Source organism: Fusarium odoratissimum (assembly GCF_000260195.1).
Source record: "Fusarium odoratissimum NRRL 54006 unplaced genomic scaffold supercont1.33, whole genome shotgun sequence".
Classification (NCBI taxonomy): Eukaryota; Fungi; Ascomycota; class Sordariomycetes; order Hypocreales; family Nectriaceae; genus Fusarium; species Fusarium odoratissimum.
The window spans coordinates 50,636-66,071 of record NW_022158779.1 but is presented as its reverse complement, the minus strand read 5'-3'; the positions used below and the strand labels follow the sequence as shown (position 1 = coordinate 66,071).

The 15,436-nt window shown below is 47.4% G+C and overlaps 6 protein-coding genes across 6 annotated transcripts; 4 read left to right on the top strand and 2 right to left on the bottom strand.

Annotated features, from left to right (window-relative positions):
* Positions 1–27: 27 nt before the first annotated feature.
* On the bottom strand, positions 28–1,773 carry FOIG_13389 (uncharacterized protein). The gene is made up of 2 exons (XM_031214540.1): positions 968–1,773; positions 28–913 (listed from the first exon to the last, which is right to left on the bottom strand). The coding sequence occupies exons 1-2, from the start codon at positions 1,685–1,687 to the stop codon at positions 218–220; spliced, it is 1,416 nt and encodes a 471-aa protein (XP_031055631.1). The 5' UTR covers positions 1,688–1,773; the 3' UTR covers positions 28–217.
* A 128-nt stretch (positions 1,774–1,901) lies between these two features.
* Positions 1,902–4,697, bottom strand: FOIG_13388 (uncharacterized protein; the record flags this gene model as incomplete). Its single annotated transcript, XM_031214539.1, has 2 exons — positions 1,902–4,337; positions 4,389–4,697. The coding sequence occupies 2 exons, from the start codon at positions 4,695–4,697 to the stop codon at positions 2,025–2,027; spliced, it is 2,622 nt and encodes an 873-aa protein (XP_031055630.1). The 3' UTR covers positions 1,902–2,024.
* A 2,132-nt stretch (positions 4,698–6,829) lies between these two features.
* Positions 6,830–8,835, top strand: FOIG_13387 (uncharacterized protein). The gene is made up of 2 exons (XM_031214538.1): positions 6,830–7,185; positions 7,239–8,835. The coding sequence occupies exons 1-2, from the start codon at positions 6,961–6,963 to the stop codon at positions 8,616–8,618; spliced, it is 1,605 nt and encodes a 534-aa protein (XP_031055629.1). The 5' UTR covers positions 6,830–6,960; the 3' UTR covers positions 8,619–8,835.
* Positions 8,836–9,044: 209 nt separating this feature from the next.
* Positions 9,045–10,335, top strand: FOIG_13386 (uncharacterized protein; the record flags this gene model as incomplete). The annotated part of the gene is made up of 2 exons (XM_031214537.1): positions 9,045–9,354; positions 9,413–10,335. 2 exons carry the CDS (start codon positions 9,045–9,047, stop codon positions 10,333–10,335), a joined length of 1,233 nt encoding a protein of 410 aa, XP_031055628.1.
* Positions 10,336–11,155: 820 nt separating this feature from the next.
* On the top strand, positions 11,156–11,768 carry FOIG_13385 (uncharacterized protein). Its single transcript, XM_031214536.1, has 2 exons — positions 11,156–11,380; positions 11,435–11,768. The coding sequence occupies exons 1-2, from the start codon at positions 11,270–11,272 to the stop codon at positions 11,609–11,611; spliced, it is 288 nt and encodes a 95-aa protein (XP_031055627.1). The 5' UTR covers positions 11,156–11,269; the 3' UTR covers positions 11,612–11,768.
* A 1,357-nt stretch (positions 11,769–13,125) lies between these two features.
* Positions 13,126–13,473, top strand: FOIG_13384 (uncharacterized protein; the record flags this gene model as incomplete). The annotated part of the gene is made up of 1 exon (XM_031214535.1): positions 13,126–13,473. One exon carries the CDS (start codon positions 13,126–13,128, stop codon positions 13,471–13,473), a length of 348 nt encoding a protein of 115 aa, XP_031055626.1.
* Positions 13,474–15,436: the final 1,963 nt, after the last annotated feature.

The following is a 15,436-nucleotide window of genomic DNA, read 5'->3' as shown; positions in this document are numbered from 1 at the left end:
ATCCAACTTCTGAGGATAGATTCTTGCCCTATTGACTTGTTTGGGGAAGAAAAGCAAGCGTGAAAATTTAGTGAACGTGAAAATCTAATTTCATTGCCTATCTCTTTGTATATAGAAGCAGTCGCCAACTTTTAGACCTCCTGTACTTGAAAGCTCCACTGATTTCTGATCTTGACCGTCCCTGTAAATGCGATATCTCTCAGCAACATTGACCATCTTAATCCTTTCGCTTCTCGATCTTAGGTAGGCCAAGCCAGATTATAAACAGAACAGCCAGAATAGCGAGAATAATTGGCTGAAGAACCTGCACTCCCTTGGCCTGCGCAATCGCACCAACCGCAAAGGGCAGCACAGCCGCACCGCTTCCACCAAACGCAGCGGCGAAGCCGATTGCGCTGACGTGTAGATGTCGCGGAAGAAGCATTGTAAGTGCAACAATAACACAAGGGAACATGGGTCCTAAGAAGAAGCCCTGCAGCGAAACTGCCACGGCTGAGACGTGGAATTGCGGCACGAGCCAAAAAATGAGCTGCAGGCCCATGGTGATGGGAATGAAGATCATGAGTGACAATTTGACACCGATCTTGGGAATCACCATGCCTAAAACCAGACGTCCGATCGTGATGCCGAGCCAGAAACCGACAGCTGTCATTCCAGCGTCGAACGGGTCAGCGTTACGAACACGCAACATGAATTGCACGACCCAGCCGCCAAGAGCGACTTCGGTACCAACGTAACCGAGAAGGAAGAAGGCACAAAGCCAAACAACACGAGCATGAGGCTTGACGAAGAGAGCGGCGCGTGTCCCTTCGTTGCGGGTGCCCTCAGTGTGAACAGTCTCGCGATACTTCTGAGCTGTCTTGGGCCAGAAGGAGTAGGTGAGAGTTGCGGTCTCCAAAACAGCCATGCCCAGCTAAAATACTCATTAGCAACCGTGTAAAATGCAATGGATGTAAAGAGAACTTACAAGCACGTAGTAAAAGTCATACCAGCCCAGATTGGCCTGAGTGATCATGCTAGTCGCAATAAGAGGGCTAACCGTTCCTCCAAGTCCATAGCTCGCATGCATAAAACCCAACAACTCATTAGACCTTGCCAGATTGCCGATGTATGAGTTCCAAGCAGCAAGTCCAATGCCATTACCGAGACCTGCGAGAACATATGCCAAGACAAGAACAGGATAAGGCGGATGCTGCGATAAGATAAGATATGTCAGCGCGTGGCATCCTCCGCACATGAAGGCGATCCACCGTTGACCGATGTTCATGTGAAGATAATTGTTGACAGCTGCTGAGACGATGAATCCGACGAACGGCGAGAGGAAGATGAGTGAGACAACGAGGTAAGAGAGCTCGTAGTAAGTCTCCAGATAAGGGATCAAAGCTCCGTATGCAGCATCGTTGGCGCCTGAGACGAAAAGACTCCAGTAGACAGCGCCGACTCGAAAGGCGTTGCCAATCGGTTCATTCCACTTCTCTACAACGAGAGTGGCCCTCGGAGGTGCAGCTTCATCGCCTGAGCCAGTGAATTGATCAGACTCATGCGCATGATCATTTTGCGATCCCAGCCGACGCCCAGCTGTTGATAAAACTGGGTTCGGCTGTTTTGGCGTTGAGCCGGCTTCGTGAGTGAGACTGAGAGTCTCGAGTTCAAGAGCCTGTGTAGGGTAAGACCTGGACGTAGCCATCGTGAACTGAACTGAACTGAATTGACACCTCAGCTTTTTGAGGTTGTGCAGTTGAAAGGATCAATTGACGAGCCAAGAATTTGCTCAGAGGGCGCATAAAAAATCTTCTTGACTCATCGGCGAGAATGGCGGGGGATTGCGCTAACTCACTGGGGTGCTTATCGGAGCCCAGATGTGGCGAACTCGGGCTCTACAGCACCGAGGGCTTCTGAAGGCAACAAAAAGGCGCTCTATTCAATCGATAATGCTATGCGACAGCGTTCTATGTATACATAAACTCCGCAATAACTCCATTGATACTCCAAACCATAGATCCAAGTAAGCAGAATGCTTTTCCTCATACACTACTGTTCGCTATTTGGTAAGGAATCTCCAGCGGGGCTTTTGGCGCCTCAACCACTGAGTGTCCACCATCAAACACTTTCGGGATCTCATGTCCCGGGCTCATCAGATTGAGTAGCCACATAACTAATAAAATGCATATTACCCTAATTTTGGGTGCTGAGAGATCTGAGAAGCCTGGGATCTTTTCCAGCCAAGTCCAGAAACGAAGTCTGCCGAGCTTCTCATCTTCTGCGCCTTGATGCATAATGATCCTGACGATGAATCCCGTTGAAACAGCAACCGAGTGACAGATCCACAGAAATATTGGTACGATAATGACCAGAGTCCTCCATCGGTCTCCCATGAGCGACCCATCGCCGAAGAGACCATCGACAATGAGAACACCATCGGTATCGGCCGCGAGGAGGATGTGAAACTGGAGGATGTAGGTCTCCAAAGAGCAACGACCTAGCCAGGCCATAGCTTTGGAGTGATAATTGCGAACAGGGCTCGAGACATTCCGCATGGCGATAAAACTTAGTACTGGTACAAGAGATACATATGGATGCCATTTCGCGTATGCAACCATACGGAGACCTGAAGTCGCATAAAAGTAATGTATCGTGGCGAAGACGCCAGCCAGAGCAAGCGTTACACGAAGCCCTAGATGAATAGGCATCTTCAAGTGCCGGTTGGCAACGGCTGTCAGCATACCAACATAGACGATGAGCATGTCGAGTGTGACACGGCGATACCATTGCTTGTAACCCCATTGGATCTTGAAGACAGTGTTGAGAATCCCAAAGACCCAACGCGTAAGAGGCGTCCCCATGAAGATCATCGACACAATGAGACAAGACATGCAGATCTTGGCCAGCATAACCTGCAAATCGCTGTTGTACCTTGGTCTAATCGCCATTGTCGCGTAAACGACGAGGAACCAGAAGGACACGAGAGGGGAGAAGTAGTAGAACATGTAGTCTGTGTCCATAAAGTACGCGAGACAACAGCTGAGTATGTTGAGGCGCAGTAACGTGGCTGCGACACGGTTGAATGAGAAGTCGTTCTTGTTCCGGAAATAAAGTGTATGTCCGTAGCCGGTTTGGAAGAGATATGCCGCCACGCAGACGCGGATGAAGACGTAGATCGAACCGCCGTGAGCGCCAGTCCAGTGATATATGAGAATGAAGAACTGCATCCATCCTTTCCACTCATCGGTCTGACCTCGTGAGAGGAATGGTTGGTTTGACTCTTGCATGTCTACTGAGAGGTCCTCTGGAAAAGGTGACTTGATGCGACGAATGGTAGCTAACATGATTGCGATACAAGGAATGCAAAGCGCGACTAAATCTTTGAGTTGCCAAAGCTTGCTACCCTTTGCCATCATCTGTGTGCGATCAGCGTAGTAGCACATCAGAAGTGCTAGTACAAGGCATCCGGCTTGCATGTTGACCAGCTTGAAGCGAGGCTGGTCGGGACTTCGATCGGCGAACATGTCCAACATCTCGCAAATGATGCAAGCAGCCAGATACACGATTCCAAATGCCACAACGGAAAGTTGCACCAATGGCTTGACACCATAGTCGGTACAGCACGTTCTTGAATAAGGATACGGCTTCATTCGATCCAACTTTGCGTTGCATCTCATGTTGAGAAGAATATTGGCTCGAAGCTCTGCGATGTGAAACTTGACATGAAAGCCGGTGCGGAGGGGATCGCGCCAGATCTTATCTTGACCTTCGACAAGATTGGCGATAGACCAGACAAACGGAATGTTGAAGTCATCCTCCTTTTCAAGAAGCCAATCCTGCATCTCGATCACTTCTTGCGCCCTCCGGCCTCTGTCGATAATCCTCTCGGTATCATTACCCAAGTATCGCGGTCCAGCGGGAGGTGCATAAAAGATCTGGTTTCTAATACCATCTCGTGGGTCCATCGGTGCGCCGAACCAATCTTCATGTGGTGTATTATCGCCAATGAATTTGTCAACTTTTGACAGATGATCCTGATATGCCGAGAAACGATCATCCCAGGGATCAAGGGCGGTAGAGTTGATACCTCCATAGTGAGGGTGAGTATACCATGCGCCTGCAGATATGTAGATCAATGCCGGGCCTTTCTGATCTTCAATCGTTGGAATCTTTGTCTTCTCCTCTGCATAAGTTTCGAGGTGGCTGACGAACTGTTCTCGACCTGGAACGCCATGTGATGAGAGATAGACGTTTGCGACGCGTTCTATCCTTTGACCGTGATATGTCATGTTGAAGGATGTCGTCTTGGTATACAACCTGGCTGCATTATCTTTTTGGTACTGCTTATTATCGAGCTATCATCTTGTCAGACCAAATCATCTCTAGCGCCTCTTGTGATGGCTTACCATGCTAGCTATGGCAAGGCCAAGATTCTTGGACGTCGAGTCGCCAACGATCACAATTGGACGGCCCTCAGTGCATCTGCGGATGTCTTGCGAGTTGTAGTGATTGAGGATACATCCATCAGGCTGCCATTGCTTAAACGGATCCCGATTTCCATGCTCATCACGAATCGGGTCAATCCATCGACCTGTTTTCTGAACCGCGCGACAGCGATAAGGATCATCTCCAGGGAAGAGAGTTTTGAACGCCACCAAGGCTAAGAAAAGAGTTGCAAAAACGACGGGTATCGATCTGCTCCGTGATTTGTTCATCTTGTCGTACGGCTTGCAATAAAATGTCTTTGTTGGTTGCTCATAAGCAGATCCATCAACCACGCTTTAAGATTGCTGGGAGACTGAAGTTGTGAAGAGGCCGCGTTGCGCCAAGTGAAAAGGGGATTCAAGTGAATTCCTACCAAAGCCTTCCTTGCTCTAACCTCATTGTGGCCTCGTGCGCAGATCGGAGATAATCGCTATTTAAATTGGCCCCTCGCCTAAAGCGCCACAGACCCTCATTGCTCTAAAATGTTTGGTGACAAGCGCCCAAATAATGAAGATGCAGAGTGTTTAATGGTCAACGTGGGATCTTCTCTCCTAGAGCTTAACGTTAACAGTGTTAGCTTAGCGCTAACTAAAAGTCGCTTGCATGGAGGGCTACTCTAAGGAGGTCACCCCTGTCTTGGCGCAACGGAAGGCTCAGGCTAGAAAGCTGCATCTCGAGGTCGAATGTCACTGATTTCCACGCTGCTAAACTTGAAAACCTTAATTTTGGATATAATCAAGCCGGTATGTCATAAAGCTAAATCCAAGCGGAACTATTACTTGGCAGTGAATATGCTAAACTCACTGCTTCTAATCAGTTGATGACCGTGCTGAAGGTCCAGCAAATGGTCACTTGAACGGCCGAGGCTAGAGGTCAAACGGAAGAGCATTACAAGCTTGCTTGGCGTTGGAAGACGATATCGGCATGACTATTGAGAGACAATCCCGACTCTCGTTCTCTGACTCAAGATGCGAGTATGGCATGCGACTGTTGCGTATTTGGAGTATCAGGTATCTCGCGGAAATATTAACAAGGTTCATACAAACTCATTGCTTAATTCTGCAGACTAGAGGAAAACCAGGATGGTCAGAGATGGGAGGTTTAGTGGCGTGATGAGCTTGTTTTGAATCACCAGGGAAGAGTGACATTTGAGACATCAACGGCTCGCGGCACGTCAGCCCTGACTTACTGCTTACTAGTTCGCTAAGCCTGTTAGATGCTCTCAGCAAACTTGAGAAGCTCATGAAAGCATCAATACTATCGAAGAGAAGTCTTGTTGGTATTTTGCTCATGATTAATGTCTCAGAAGGAAGTTCCTTGCTGAACATCACTGGAATCAAGACATGCTACTCATCGCATAGCTCTCCAATAAGTTTATTTCGGCCAAGAGTTCGAGGTTTAGTAGCCAGGTACTATATACGCGACATAGAGACCATTCTAAGTCAAAAGCACTTGGTGAATCTCAGTCGTGGCAAAACAAGCCCGAAGGAAGAATTCTGGCCGTCAACATGATGCTAAACGAATGACGAATTGAACGAGTGAATGGTATTGAAGAAAGATTGTTAAAAATTCCTCACTGTTCAGAAGCCGAGAGATTGCTCTTTCTGAGAAATTTCTTATGGCCGCGACTGAACAGGTCTTGGAGAGGCTTTGCGCGCTATAGGTAACTAAGGTATTGACCGACCTTGCCAACGAAGGCTATAATTTTAAGCTCCAGTCTCAATACTTACTTTGAAACGTGTGCAAACTTTTCGATGAATCTGATTAGCTTAATATAAACTTGTAAGAGCATCTGGGCCCTATCTTAAGGCGTGGATTGCATCGTGTTCTGTCAAAACCGTCACATTAGTGGTTCACTAAGCCCCGCGGTTTGAAGTCGCGGCGGGTTCTTGATAGATTCTAGACCACTAAATAAAAGTTTATCACATCACCATGCATAGCTATTCGTGAAGTCTCGTGAAACAATCATGAAATGATTACGCGACTCAGAAAGTAAAACAATCCCTACCAATCGACAAAGGGCTGTGCCTCTCCCAGGAATGTGATGTTGCCTGTCTCACTCAAAATCGAGACTTTCCCTACTAGTATTCCCGTTCTACATCCAAGCACCTCGGCAAACACTCTCTCATCGGCGAACGGACAAGATCTTCTCCCGACGTCATCAGATTTCGATGCATGTTTTTCCGCTTATTCCGTGCCATGATGCCGGCGCGCCATGCCAATTCAAGATCTTCCGTTACATTTTCCCCGCAAGTTTCATCACCGCTTCCCCAGATTCCGAAAGCTTGACCAAATACAGTAACCTCAACGCCGGTCGTTGAAAGCTCCTGAGGTTTAGCCTGTTAATTTTTAAGGGCTTCAAGCATGGCAGATGTAAAAGGGCCGGTGATACGCCGACCGGGGTCAACTTCTGGTTGCCGAAGATAGTATATGGAGTCATGTAGTTTACCATGAAGTTGAATGACTAGGTAGATGATCTGACAGGTTTTCAAGATGGAGTCGATATATCGTATGTTGTTGTTGGCAGCACTTCTGCCTTTCTCTGTTGCCGTAAGTTCCACGGTTGATCTTGGGTATAGCAAGTACAAAGGCAACGTACTTGACAATGGCGTTTCGGAATGGCTTGGTGTTCGTTATGCTGCCGCACCAGTCAAGGACTTGAGGTTCAAGCTTCCTCAAGATCCTATCCGCATGAGAGCGGTCCAGGATGCTACCAAGGTAGGTCACGCCACTTCTCCGTCGGCCCAATGACCCCTGCTAACACTCTGCAGCGGGGAACAGTATGCATCGGAACAGATGCGGATCCCAAGATCATTGGCGATACTCAATCTGAAGACTGCCTCTTCCTCAACATCTGGGCACCAACAAAAGCCTCAGCGAAGGACAAGCTTCCAGTATATATCTATATCCAAGGCGGCGGCTTCAACGGCAACTCAAATGCCAACGCAAACGGCACTTCCCTTGTCGTTGCCGGCGACCTGGACATGATTGTTGTTTCCATCAACTATCGCGTTGGTGTATACGGTTTTCTCAACGATGCTGACCAGGTCACACCAAACGTCGGTCTCCACGATCAGCGGAAGGCGTTCCAATGGGTCCAGAAGCACATTTCCAAGTTCGGCGGTAACCCTGACCATGTTGTCATTGGTGGCGAGTCTGCTGGTGCTGCGAGTGTCAGTCTGCATCTCAGCGCTTATGGAGGCAAGGATGAAGGTCTTTTCCACGGCGCTATTGCCCAATCTATCTCGTTCGGATCTCTCCTTACTGAGAAGGAATCTGTGTATCAGTTCAACACTCTGGCGGTGCGACTAGGCTGCGTTGGCGCGAAAAAGGATATTCTTCCTTGTATTCGTTCCAAGTCGCCCCAGGAGATCCAGAAGATCAACAAGAACCTTCCGAACCTCGGTAGCACTACGCCACCTCTGTTCATGTGGACTCCCAGCATTGACGGAAAGCTCGTTCCTGATGTCACCTATCAGGTTTATGAGGAGGGGAAGTTTGTAAAAGTTCCTCTGATGACTGGCGATGACACCAATGGAGGCACCGACTTTACGCCTGTCAACACATCTTCTTTGGTGGAAAGCAACGAATTTATGAAGGCCAACTTTCCCTTCCTGACTCTGGAGCAGTTGGGGCAGATCAACGAACTCTATCCCAACAAAAACGAGTCTTGCCCCAATCCTGGCTGCTGGTGGCGTCAGGTCAGTGACGTCTACGGAGATATGAGATACATGTGCTCATCAATGTATATCTCAAACGCACTGACACTCCATGGAGTTCCCAACTCTTGGAACTACTGGTACGACGTAGAGGACCCAGCTCAGATGGCCGCAGGTTATGGTGTCCCTCACGTCGTGGAGAATCAAGCTGTATTTGGACCAGGACCGGGCTCGCCAGCCAGCTACCTCAATGGCGGGAAGAATGTCCCCGTGGTCCCCGTGATCCAAGCCTATTGGACAAGCTTCATTCGTACCTTGGATCCCAACACGCATCGTGATAAGAGTGCTGTCAAGTGGGAGCAATGGACTGAGAAGGGCCGTAAGCGAATTAAGTTTGAGACTGGTGGAAAGACCAAGATGGAGAGTCCTAGCAAGGATTTGCAGAAGAAGTGTGATTACTGGGCCAATATCGGTCCAAGTATTCGGCAGTAAATAAGATAGGGTTGCAAGGCGCGAGATCAGATGACACGTCTTGCGGAGAAATCACCTAAGTTCTCTGTGGTGATATAAGCCCTCAGCCACAAGTGTCGACTGCAAATAACACATCTGGGTCACAACTTAGACATTATACCGCGGAGAAAGCAACACTCCAATATCAAATTTAAGTTTTTGAAACACCACGGTGACAAAGACTACCGTTTGCCTGTGCAGAGGAATAGCGCCCTTTAAGACGGCTAGATTATTCTGTTGGCTATTCTAGTCAATGTTGGGGTTTTCAACATTAGAACCGAGTTTCTGAGCACAATATAAGAGCGATCGTCCCCTTAGTCTGCCATTTGAACTTCCTTTTCTTCAACCTTGCTCATATCATGACCAGGAATTCATTCCACTTATCTCTTCACTCTACGAAATGCCACTATGGCTTTCATACAGGAGCTGCCTAATGAGCTCATCCTAATGTTGGTAGTTGACATGCCGCTATCTGCTTTCGCCGCTCTACGACAGACATCCAAACGTTTCAATGAAGTCACGATTGCCACCTTTGGGAGAAGATTTTTTCACACCCGCAATATCATGCTCCATGAGAAAAGTGTCCAGAATCTTGACTCCATCGCGAAACATCCCGTATTTGCATCTTGTGTTCGCAAGGTTGGCTTTTCACCCACCCGCGTGAAAAGTGACTGGTATGGGTTTGAAGAAGAATGCGAGGCCCGTCGGCACTATGGAGGTGAAGAACAACATTGAGCTCTAGGAATAAGGATGAAGAAGTACTAACATTAAATTAGTAGAAGAAATGATATTTGAGAACATGCGTGGTATACCTCAACGACTGCCGGCCACGTCCTTCATATTCGACGTAGACCAGGCCTTTGCGAGACTCCCAAATTGCAACACGATCTCGCTCACTAATGCCCAGCGACCTTGGGGCTTACGTACACTTATAGCAGACGAGCTTTCGGAAGTTCAGAGTTACGAAGAGTCCCAAAAGTTCAAAGGCAGATGGTTTATCCGATATTTGATCGGGTATATCTTTGCCTTGAGCATCAAATTTGACATGGAGAATATCGAGATCTTTGCCGATAAGGTCTGCCACAAACCTTGGAAAGGGTTGCCTTGCCAGTCTTGCAGCACTATCGGGATCTCTGATATCTGTATGGCACGGCCTGCTGCTAGCTCAAACCTGAAGTCCTTGAAAATGACCGCCCACACGCATTATCGGGCTTGGCCAAACGACGCGTTCACCCAGTTGATTTCTTGCTTTCCCCAGCTCTCAAGCTTAACACTGGACTTTGACACGAGAACTTATGAGTGCCTCTACTTCTCGGAATTCAAAATACCAGGGCTCAAAGAGCTCACCCTCTGCTGCAGATATTGTCACCCAAGCGAATTAGCAGACGTTGTAAAGCGACATAAAGAGACCCTGGACCGTGTGGCTTTCCACGATGTCTACTTGAAAAATCTTCCAGACTGGCTCTTTTTGATGGACGTTTTGTGTAAGATGTCGAACATACATGTACACTTTGAGTGGTTCAAGGGGAAGGAAGGGATATTCTGGGTTGGGCGTACTTCAGGCAGACCAGAGCTCGATGCGTTGTACAGGGAACTGTATAATACCAGTGATTTGAGGAATGACAATGACAAAAGAAAGATGCGAGACTTGCTCCATCAAATTGGCGATCAAGATGTCTGGGCAGCCATTCAGTTGTGAGCCAGATGTGTTCTTTGCAGCTGAGACTTGTGGCTGAGAGCTTAAATCAGCACAGAGAACTTAGAACTTAGGGCAGCCATTCGTCAGAAAAGCATAGTTCTTCTGCTAGTCAATTTGCGCTTAAATATGTCTCAACAGCTCCAAGCTTCTGGCAGCTCGTGATAACTTGATTGGCACGTTTGGTTCTTCGCTGATGAACTGGGCTCATGTCCGCACGAACGGAGTGTGCGTGGTCGACGTCTGTTTCTTTCAATATGCTCCAGGAACCAGAATAAGAAGGTAATATTGACTGGGAACTCAGATTGTACTAGTCCCCAGCATTTTCAGCCAACGGCATATTCCCTCCCCTTGTTCCGTTTCAGCATGTGACAATTCCCGAAGCAGGATTCGCACAGCAGCTACAAACGCACCAAACAACGCCACCATCCTACGAACTATCTTTTACATAATTAAGCAGCATGCTTCACATGTAGAACCGATGAAGAGTATTCAGAGTTGCATTCCTCGGCGAGCGAAATCCGTGTATCGGCCGATCGCCCGCTTTGGGCCTTAATTGCGATCTTTTAAAGATCTACAGAGGTCATAGCGCCCCATGGGGAAAGCTGTGCCGTTCTCGACTGGCCGAGAAACGAGGGGAATCCTGGCATTGAGGTTACAACGGCATGCGAAATCGTGGGGAAGTGCAGTTAATCAGGGATCTCTTGGACAGGGAATAGGGCTCACATGGCTTCTGATTCATTGAAGGAAATTGAGAATGCCGAGCTCAGGAGAACATGCGTGATTAAGACAGGAAGTCCATGTTTATATGTGATGTACTATAAGAGAATTCGTCTATAAATACTGAGCCTTTGTCCTCGAAGCAGACAACCAACCATCTCAACACAAACACTCTACAACTCAGTCTTCAGCAATCAATCAGAAACCACTCTTCAACATGCAGTTCTCTACCTCTTTCCTCGTCGCTGCTCTCTTCGGTACTGCCTTTGCCATGCCTCAGGCCAACCCTACTGATTGTCCCGAGACCTCTGCTATCCCTACCTGCGGTGTAAGTCATTCCTCAAAAGCCGCGGTTTTTCAAGTGCTAACGGTGTTTTGAAAGGCTCCTTGCATCACCTCCGCCGCCTCCGCCGTTGGCTGCAGCAACATTGCTTGCCAGTGTGCCAGCTCCAGCGCCATTCAGGCTTCGGCCATCAACTGTGTCCTTGACAACTGCGGTTTCCTCGAGGCTCTGCAGGTTCAGGCTTCTGCCGCTGCTGTCTGCACTGCTTGTGCTTAGATATAGTCGTGAGGATGGTCTATCCCAAGTTGCCTTGCCAACTCGTTGCGGAACTAGTCTCCTTCCAAGTATATAGTTTCCGATGAGTTAGAAATAACAAAGAAGAAAATCCATTTATACGTGCCCTGATTGATGATAGATATGACAAGGTTATGCCCTCAGCTTACCAAACATGGATGTAACCCTCCAAAGCGGAACCAGTGACAAGTCTCAGTAACCTTACTACCAAGTGGCTGTTGCCATGAAGGGGACGGCTTAGATCGGTGGCTACTGGTTTCTCATCAGCACAGACGTCGAATTCGCATGCCTTTGATAGAGTATGATGAATGCATCGGGCACATATGAAGACGACTGGTTAAGGTTCATGTTTAACTGTAATCATAGCTAGCTCTCTGTAACAGGTACGAAAAAAGCTTTCGTTAATGTATTGTGATCAAGCCTCCAAAGTAGGATCCATCTCTTGCTATGATATTAAATCTGTTGTGGTTAATACGACGCAATTAGGTCTAGAATGAGGAGCCAGAGAAAGGTTGGGTTTGTCGAGTAAATACAAAGAAGTTATAAATTTGAATATGATGGGAGCCAATGACACTAGACTTGGCTTTCCCGTGGTCCTGGTAGATCAAATTAAGTAAATCGCTCTCGTGTAGATGCTTTTAAGTAAAATATCAATCAATACAATTAAGAAAAACTGCAACAGCGTGGATTGCAGTAATCTGACATGCAGGCAAAGGACGTCGGCCAGCACGTGGATGGCTTGACAGGACCGACGGATCCGAATATGGAGAGAGGCATGTAACAGCGAAGGTGGATGTCCTAAAGTAATGAATTTTAAGGAGCCCAACATAGACTATCAAGGCCAAATATACGAGCTCGCCATGTCAAGCCACTACATTCTAGTCAGATCATTTATAGTTGGCTCCAGATACACCAAGATGACGGCACAGCGAAGCTGAAAGGAGCTAATGATGGCGACTACCTGATTCCGCAGTAACCGAATGGGTTGGCCATGAGATACATCATACTCGGTAGGACGTAAAAGAGACCAACTGATTAATTTGATTTGCCAAGTATGTCATAGCGCATAACTTCTACAAACGTATAATAGACTGAAAAACAACGATTACAATATTCTGCCAAAATCAAGCTTCGCTATAAATACTTTGCTGTCGAAAGCTTGAGTAAGCACAAGAGTATTGAAGAACTTTGAGCCCAAGATTCTTTGATCCAACAGATCCGGGCAAATATACGGCATAATATAGCGGGATATGCGTTCCACCGACTTGTTGGTCGAGTAGGAGTTCAGCCAACGTAAGTTTCCGATCAGAAAGGCAAGATTCTTTATGGCAGTTCATATCATTGCTGCATGTTTTCAAGAGGCAATGATTGACGCGGATGCTCGGCAATACACTTCAAATGTCCAACACTGTGCTTGGTCCCCAGATGAGTAGAACAAGTATAAATATGGTGGTATATTCTGTATCCAAGCATCACGTCTTCACAGATCTTCCAACATGTCTCGACACCGGTCTATCTTCTTCGGCTGCAACTACATTCTTGAGCGCATGTGCCTTTCCGGTCGTGGCCTTGAACATAGTGAAGCTATGCCTGATCGAGATACAAAGTTGACTAACATCAAGTGTACCTCTTTACACAAGCCTGACGTTATCGGAGCTCACGGGTACGAGCTCTTTGTACACGGCACTGATTTGGCGAAGAAGTATGGGAAGGTTGCCTTGAATGATGAGGAAAGCAAAGAAATCTTGGCACTTATTAATGGTTCCTCTGTATCCTCGCTGGAGGCTCTGTTGGCAAAGTTTGGGCACAGTGATGTGAAGGAGGGGGAGATTCAAGATGAGTAGGAGGACTGATTCAGCGGGAATGGAAGTGTCTACCCGTGATGACATTGTACTGAGCTTTATACAAGTTTGGGTACTAGGATCAGCTTGCTAGGTGTATCAAAATCGGTGATTCTTCAGCCGTAACTGCATGATATTTGAGCGCGAGATGAAGATACGTGGGCAGTGACTCAAGACAAGATATTAGTATATAACCCGGAATACGCCCAACAAAATTGAGACATTGAAACAACTATATCCCGGAGAACCAGAAATAATCAGGAAGCCTCAAGAAGCTCACTATTCACGCCAAAATGTGCAATGACATCAGATACATGTACCATTGTCGGAGGTGCAAACATTTTCTTTCTGCGGCGACAGTTCCTGAGCCTTGTAGCAAGGGAGAGAAAGATGGAAACTGTATACCTACAAGCGAGAGAGCCAATGCGGACATTGCTTGGTGGCATTGCAACTTCTGCTTAGACAAGGAAACGAAGTGAGAGGGCCTAAGGAGGAACATTTAATCTCCGGTCCAAAAGATGAGTGAAGAGGGCACTCGGGTGGCAATGTGATTCACGAATCATAGATATAAACATCTATAAAGCTGCGATTTCATCCCATATTTCTTTGCCTGCTCCAAACCTCTAAATTCCGATAAGATCCAAAAGGCCATGCTAAAAAGGACTATACTCGAATACTTGTTAGAGAAATGTGCTTCACAAAATATACCGACTTCCGGTGCGCGAAATGCAATCATCTTGTCAGCTGGAAAACAGACCATGAATGTTACGAGCATCCAGGAGATCCGAGAAAAGGCTGCACGATAATCATCCAGAGGACAGACATGCCTCGGTCGAATACGACCTGTCGAAAGTGCAAAGAGAAGAAAAAGAAGAAACAGGCAGAAAAAGAATGCGTTACAAAGACATGAAGAGGCGGTGGATTGGATATGTACTGAAAGTCTGTGATTCAGAGCCAAATTTGAGTACATGGTCGACTCCTACGCGATTCCCCTATTACTCGAACATTTATTGAAATTAACTTATCCCTTGGTATAGTCCACTTCCCGCTGGTCTGAATTTGCTATGCCAACTTTGACAGCGACATACTTCGATGTGATTTCGTCGCGGACAAGCCAGATGGTTGAGAAGCCGCCGTATCCGAGCTTATGTATAACGCGATATCGGTCAGTGAGATGGTCTCCAATACAAATTGGATGATAGCCACCTGGGCTTTCAACGTCCTCTATTGGAAGGTACAAAACTGGAGAGGATGACGTTGCTGTTGTTCTAGCGCAGCGTAGACTTGTGCGTGAAGGAAAGGTCAAATGATGTCACAAGGACAAAGAAGAAAAGGGAAATTGGGTTTTCAAGTGCCGAAGTGCTACGCTGCGCATTTTGACAACGCTGATGATGATAAGATGAGGGACTTGCGATACCCAGAGGCTCTGCTTTACGCATTTGTTTTCATGAGAATGCCTGGGCGGGCAGAAGTGGATCCCACAGTCGTTTTCTGCTCCTGGTCACTGGCGTACCAGCTGTACGATTGATGCCTACAGATGACCCTGGGATCTGGTTCAGAAGGCCAACTGTGAATCACAGCGCCAAATGTCACCCATGGTGCACAAATACCTACTATATTGGCTTGCTTTGAGATATCATAGACACCCTCAAGTAAATTGGGTTTTCTGCCATTCCAAAAGAGAATGCTTCAGGTGACCGTATCACCCCGGAAGGGTGGCTATTTTATAGCGCATTGCCAACGGATGGCCCGCTGGAGAAACTTGACATGGCCAACATCATTGGCAGCGCCGCGAGACGAAGGGCCGGAAATAAGCTTTAGCAAACTCAACTGTGAATCATTCCCATTCACCTCCTTCATCAATTATCGCGATGCGACAGTCTCTACGGCGAAAGTCTTGCAGTGCTTGTGTACGCTCCAAGCGTCGCTGCAGCCTCAGTGCTCCCAGCTGCAGTCGCTGCACAGC

Coding starts and splice junctions, on each gene's coding strand:
- FOIG_13385 (XM_031214536.1), top strand. CDS start 11,270: ATGCAGTTCTCTACCTCTTTCCTCGTCGCTGCTCTCTTCGGTACTGCC. Junction 11,381..11,434: donor CTGCTATCCCTACCTGCGGT/GTAAGTCATTCC, acceptor GTGTTTTGAAAG/GCTCCTTGCATCACCTCCGC.
- FOIG_13387 (XM_031214538.1), top strand. CDS start 6,961: ATGGAGTCGATATATCGTATGTTGTTGTTGGCAGCACTTCTGCCTTTC. Junction 7,186..7,238: donor CGGTCCAGGATGCTACCAAG/GTAGGTCACGCC, acceptor AACACTCTGCAG/CGGGGAACAGTATGCATCGG.
- FOIG_13389 (XM_031214540.1), bottom strand. CDS start 1,687: ATGGCTACGTCCAGGTCTTACCCTACACAGGCTCTTGAACTCGAGACT. Junction 914..967: donor ATGACTTTTACTACGTGCTT/GTAAGTTCTCTT, acceptor TGAGTATTTTAG/CTGGGCATGGCTGTTTTGGA.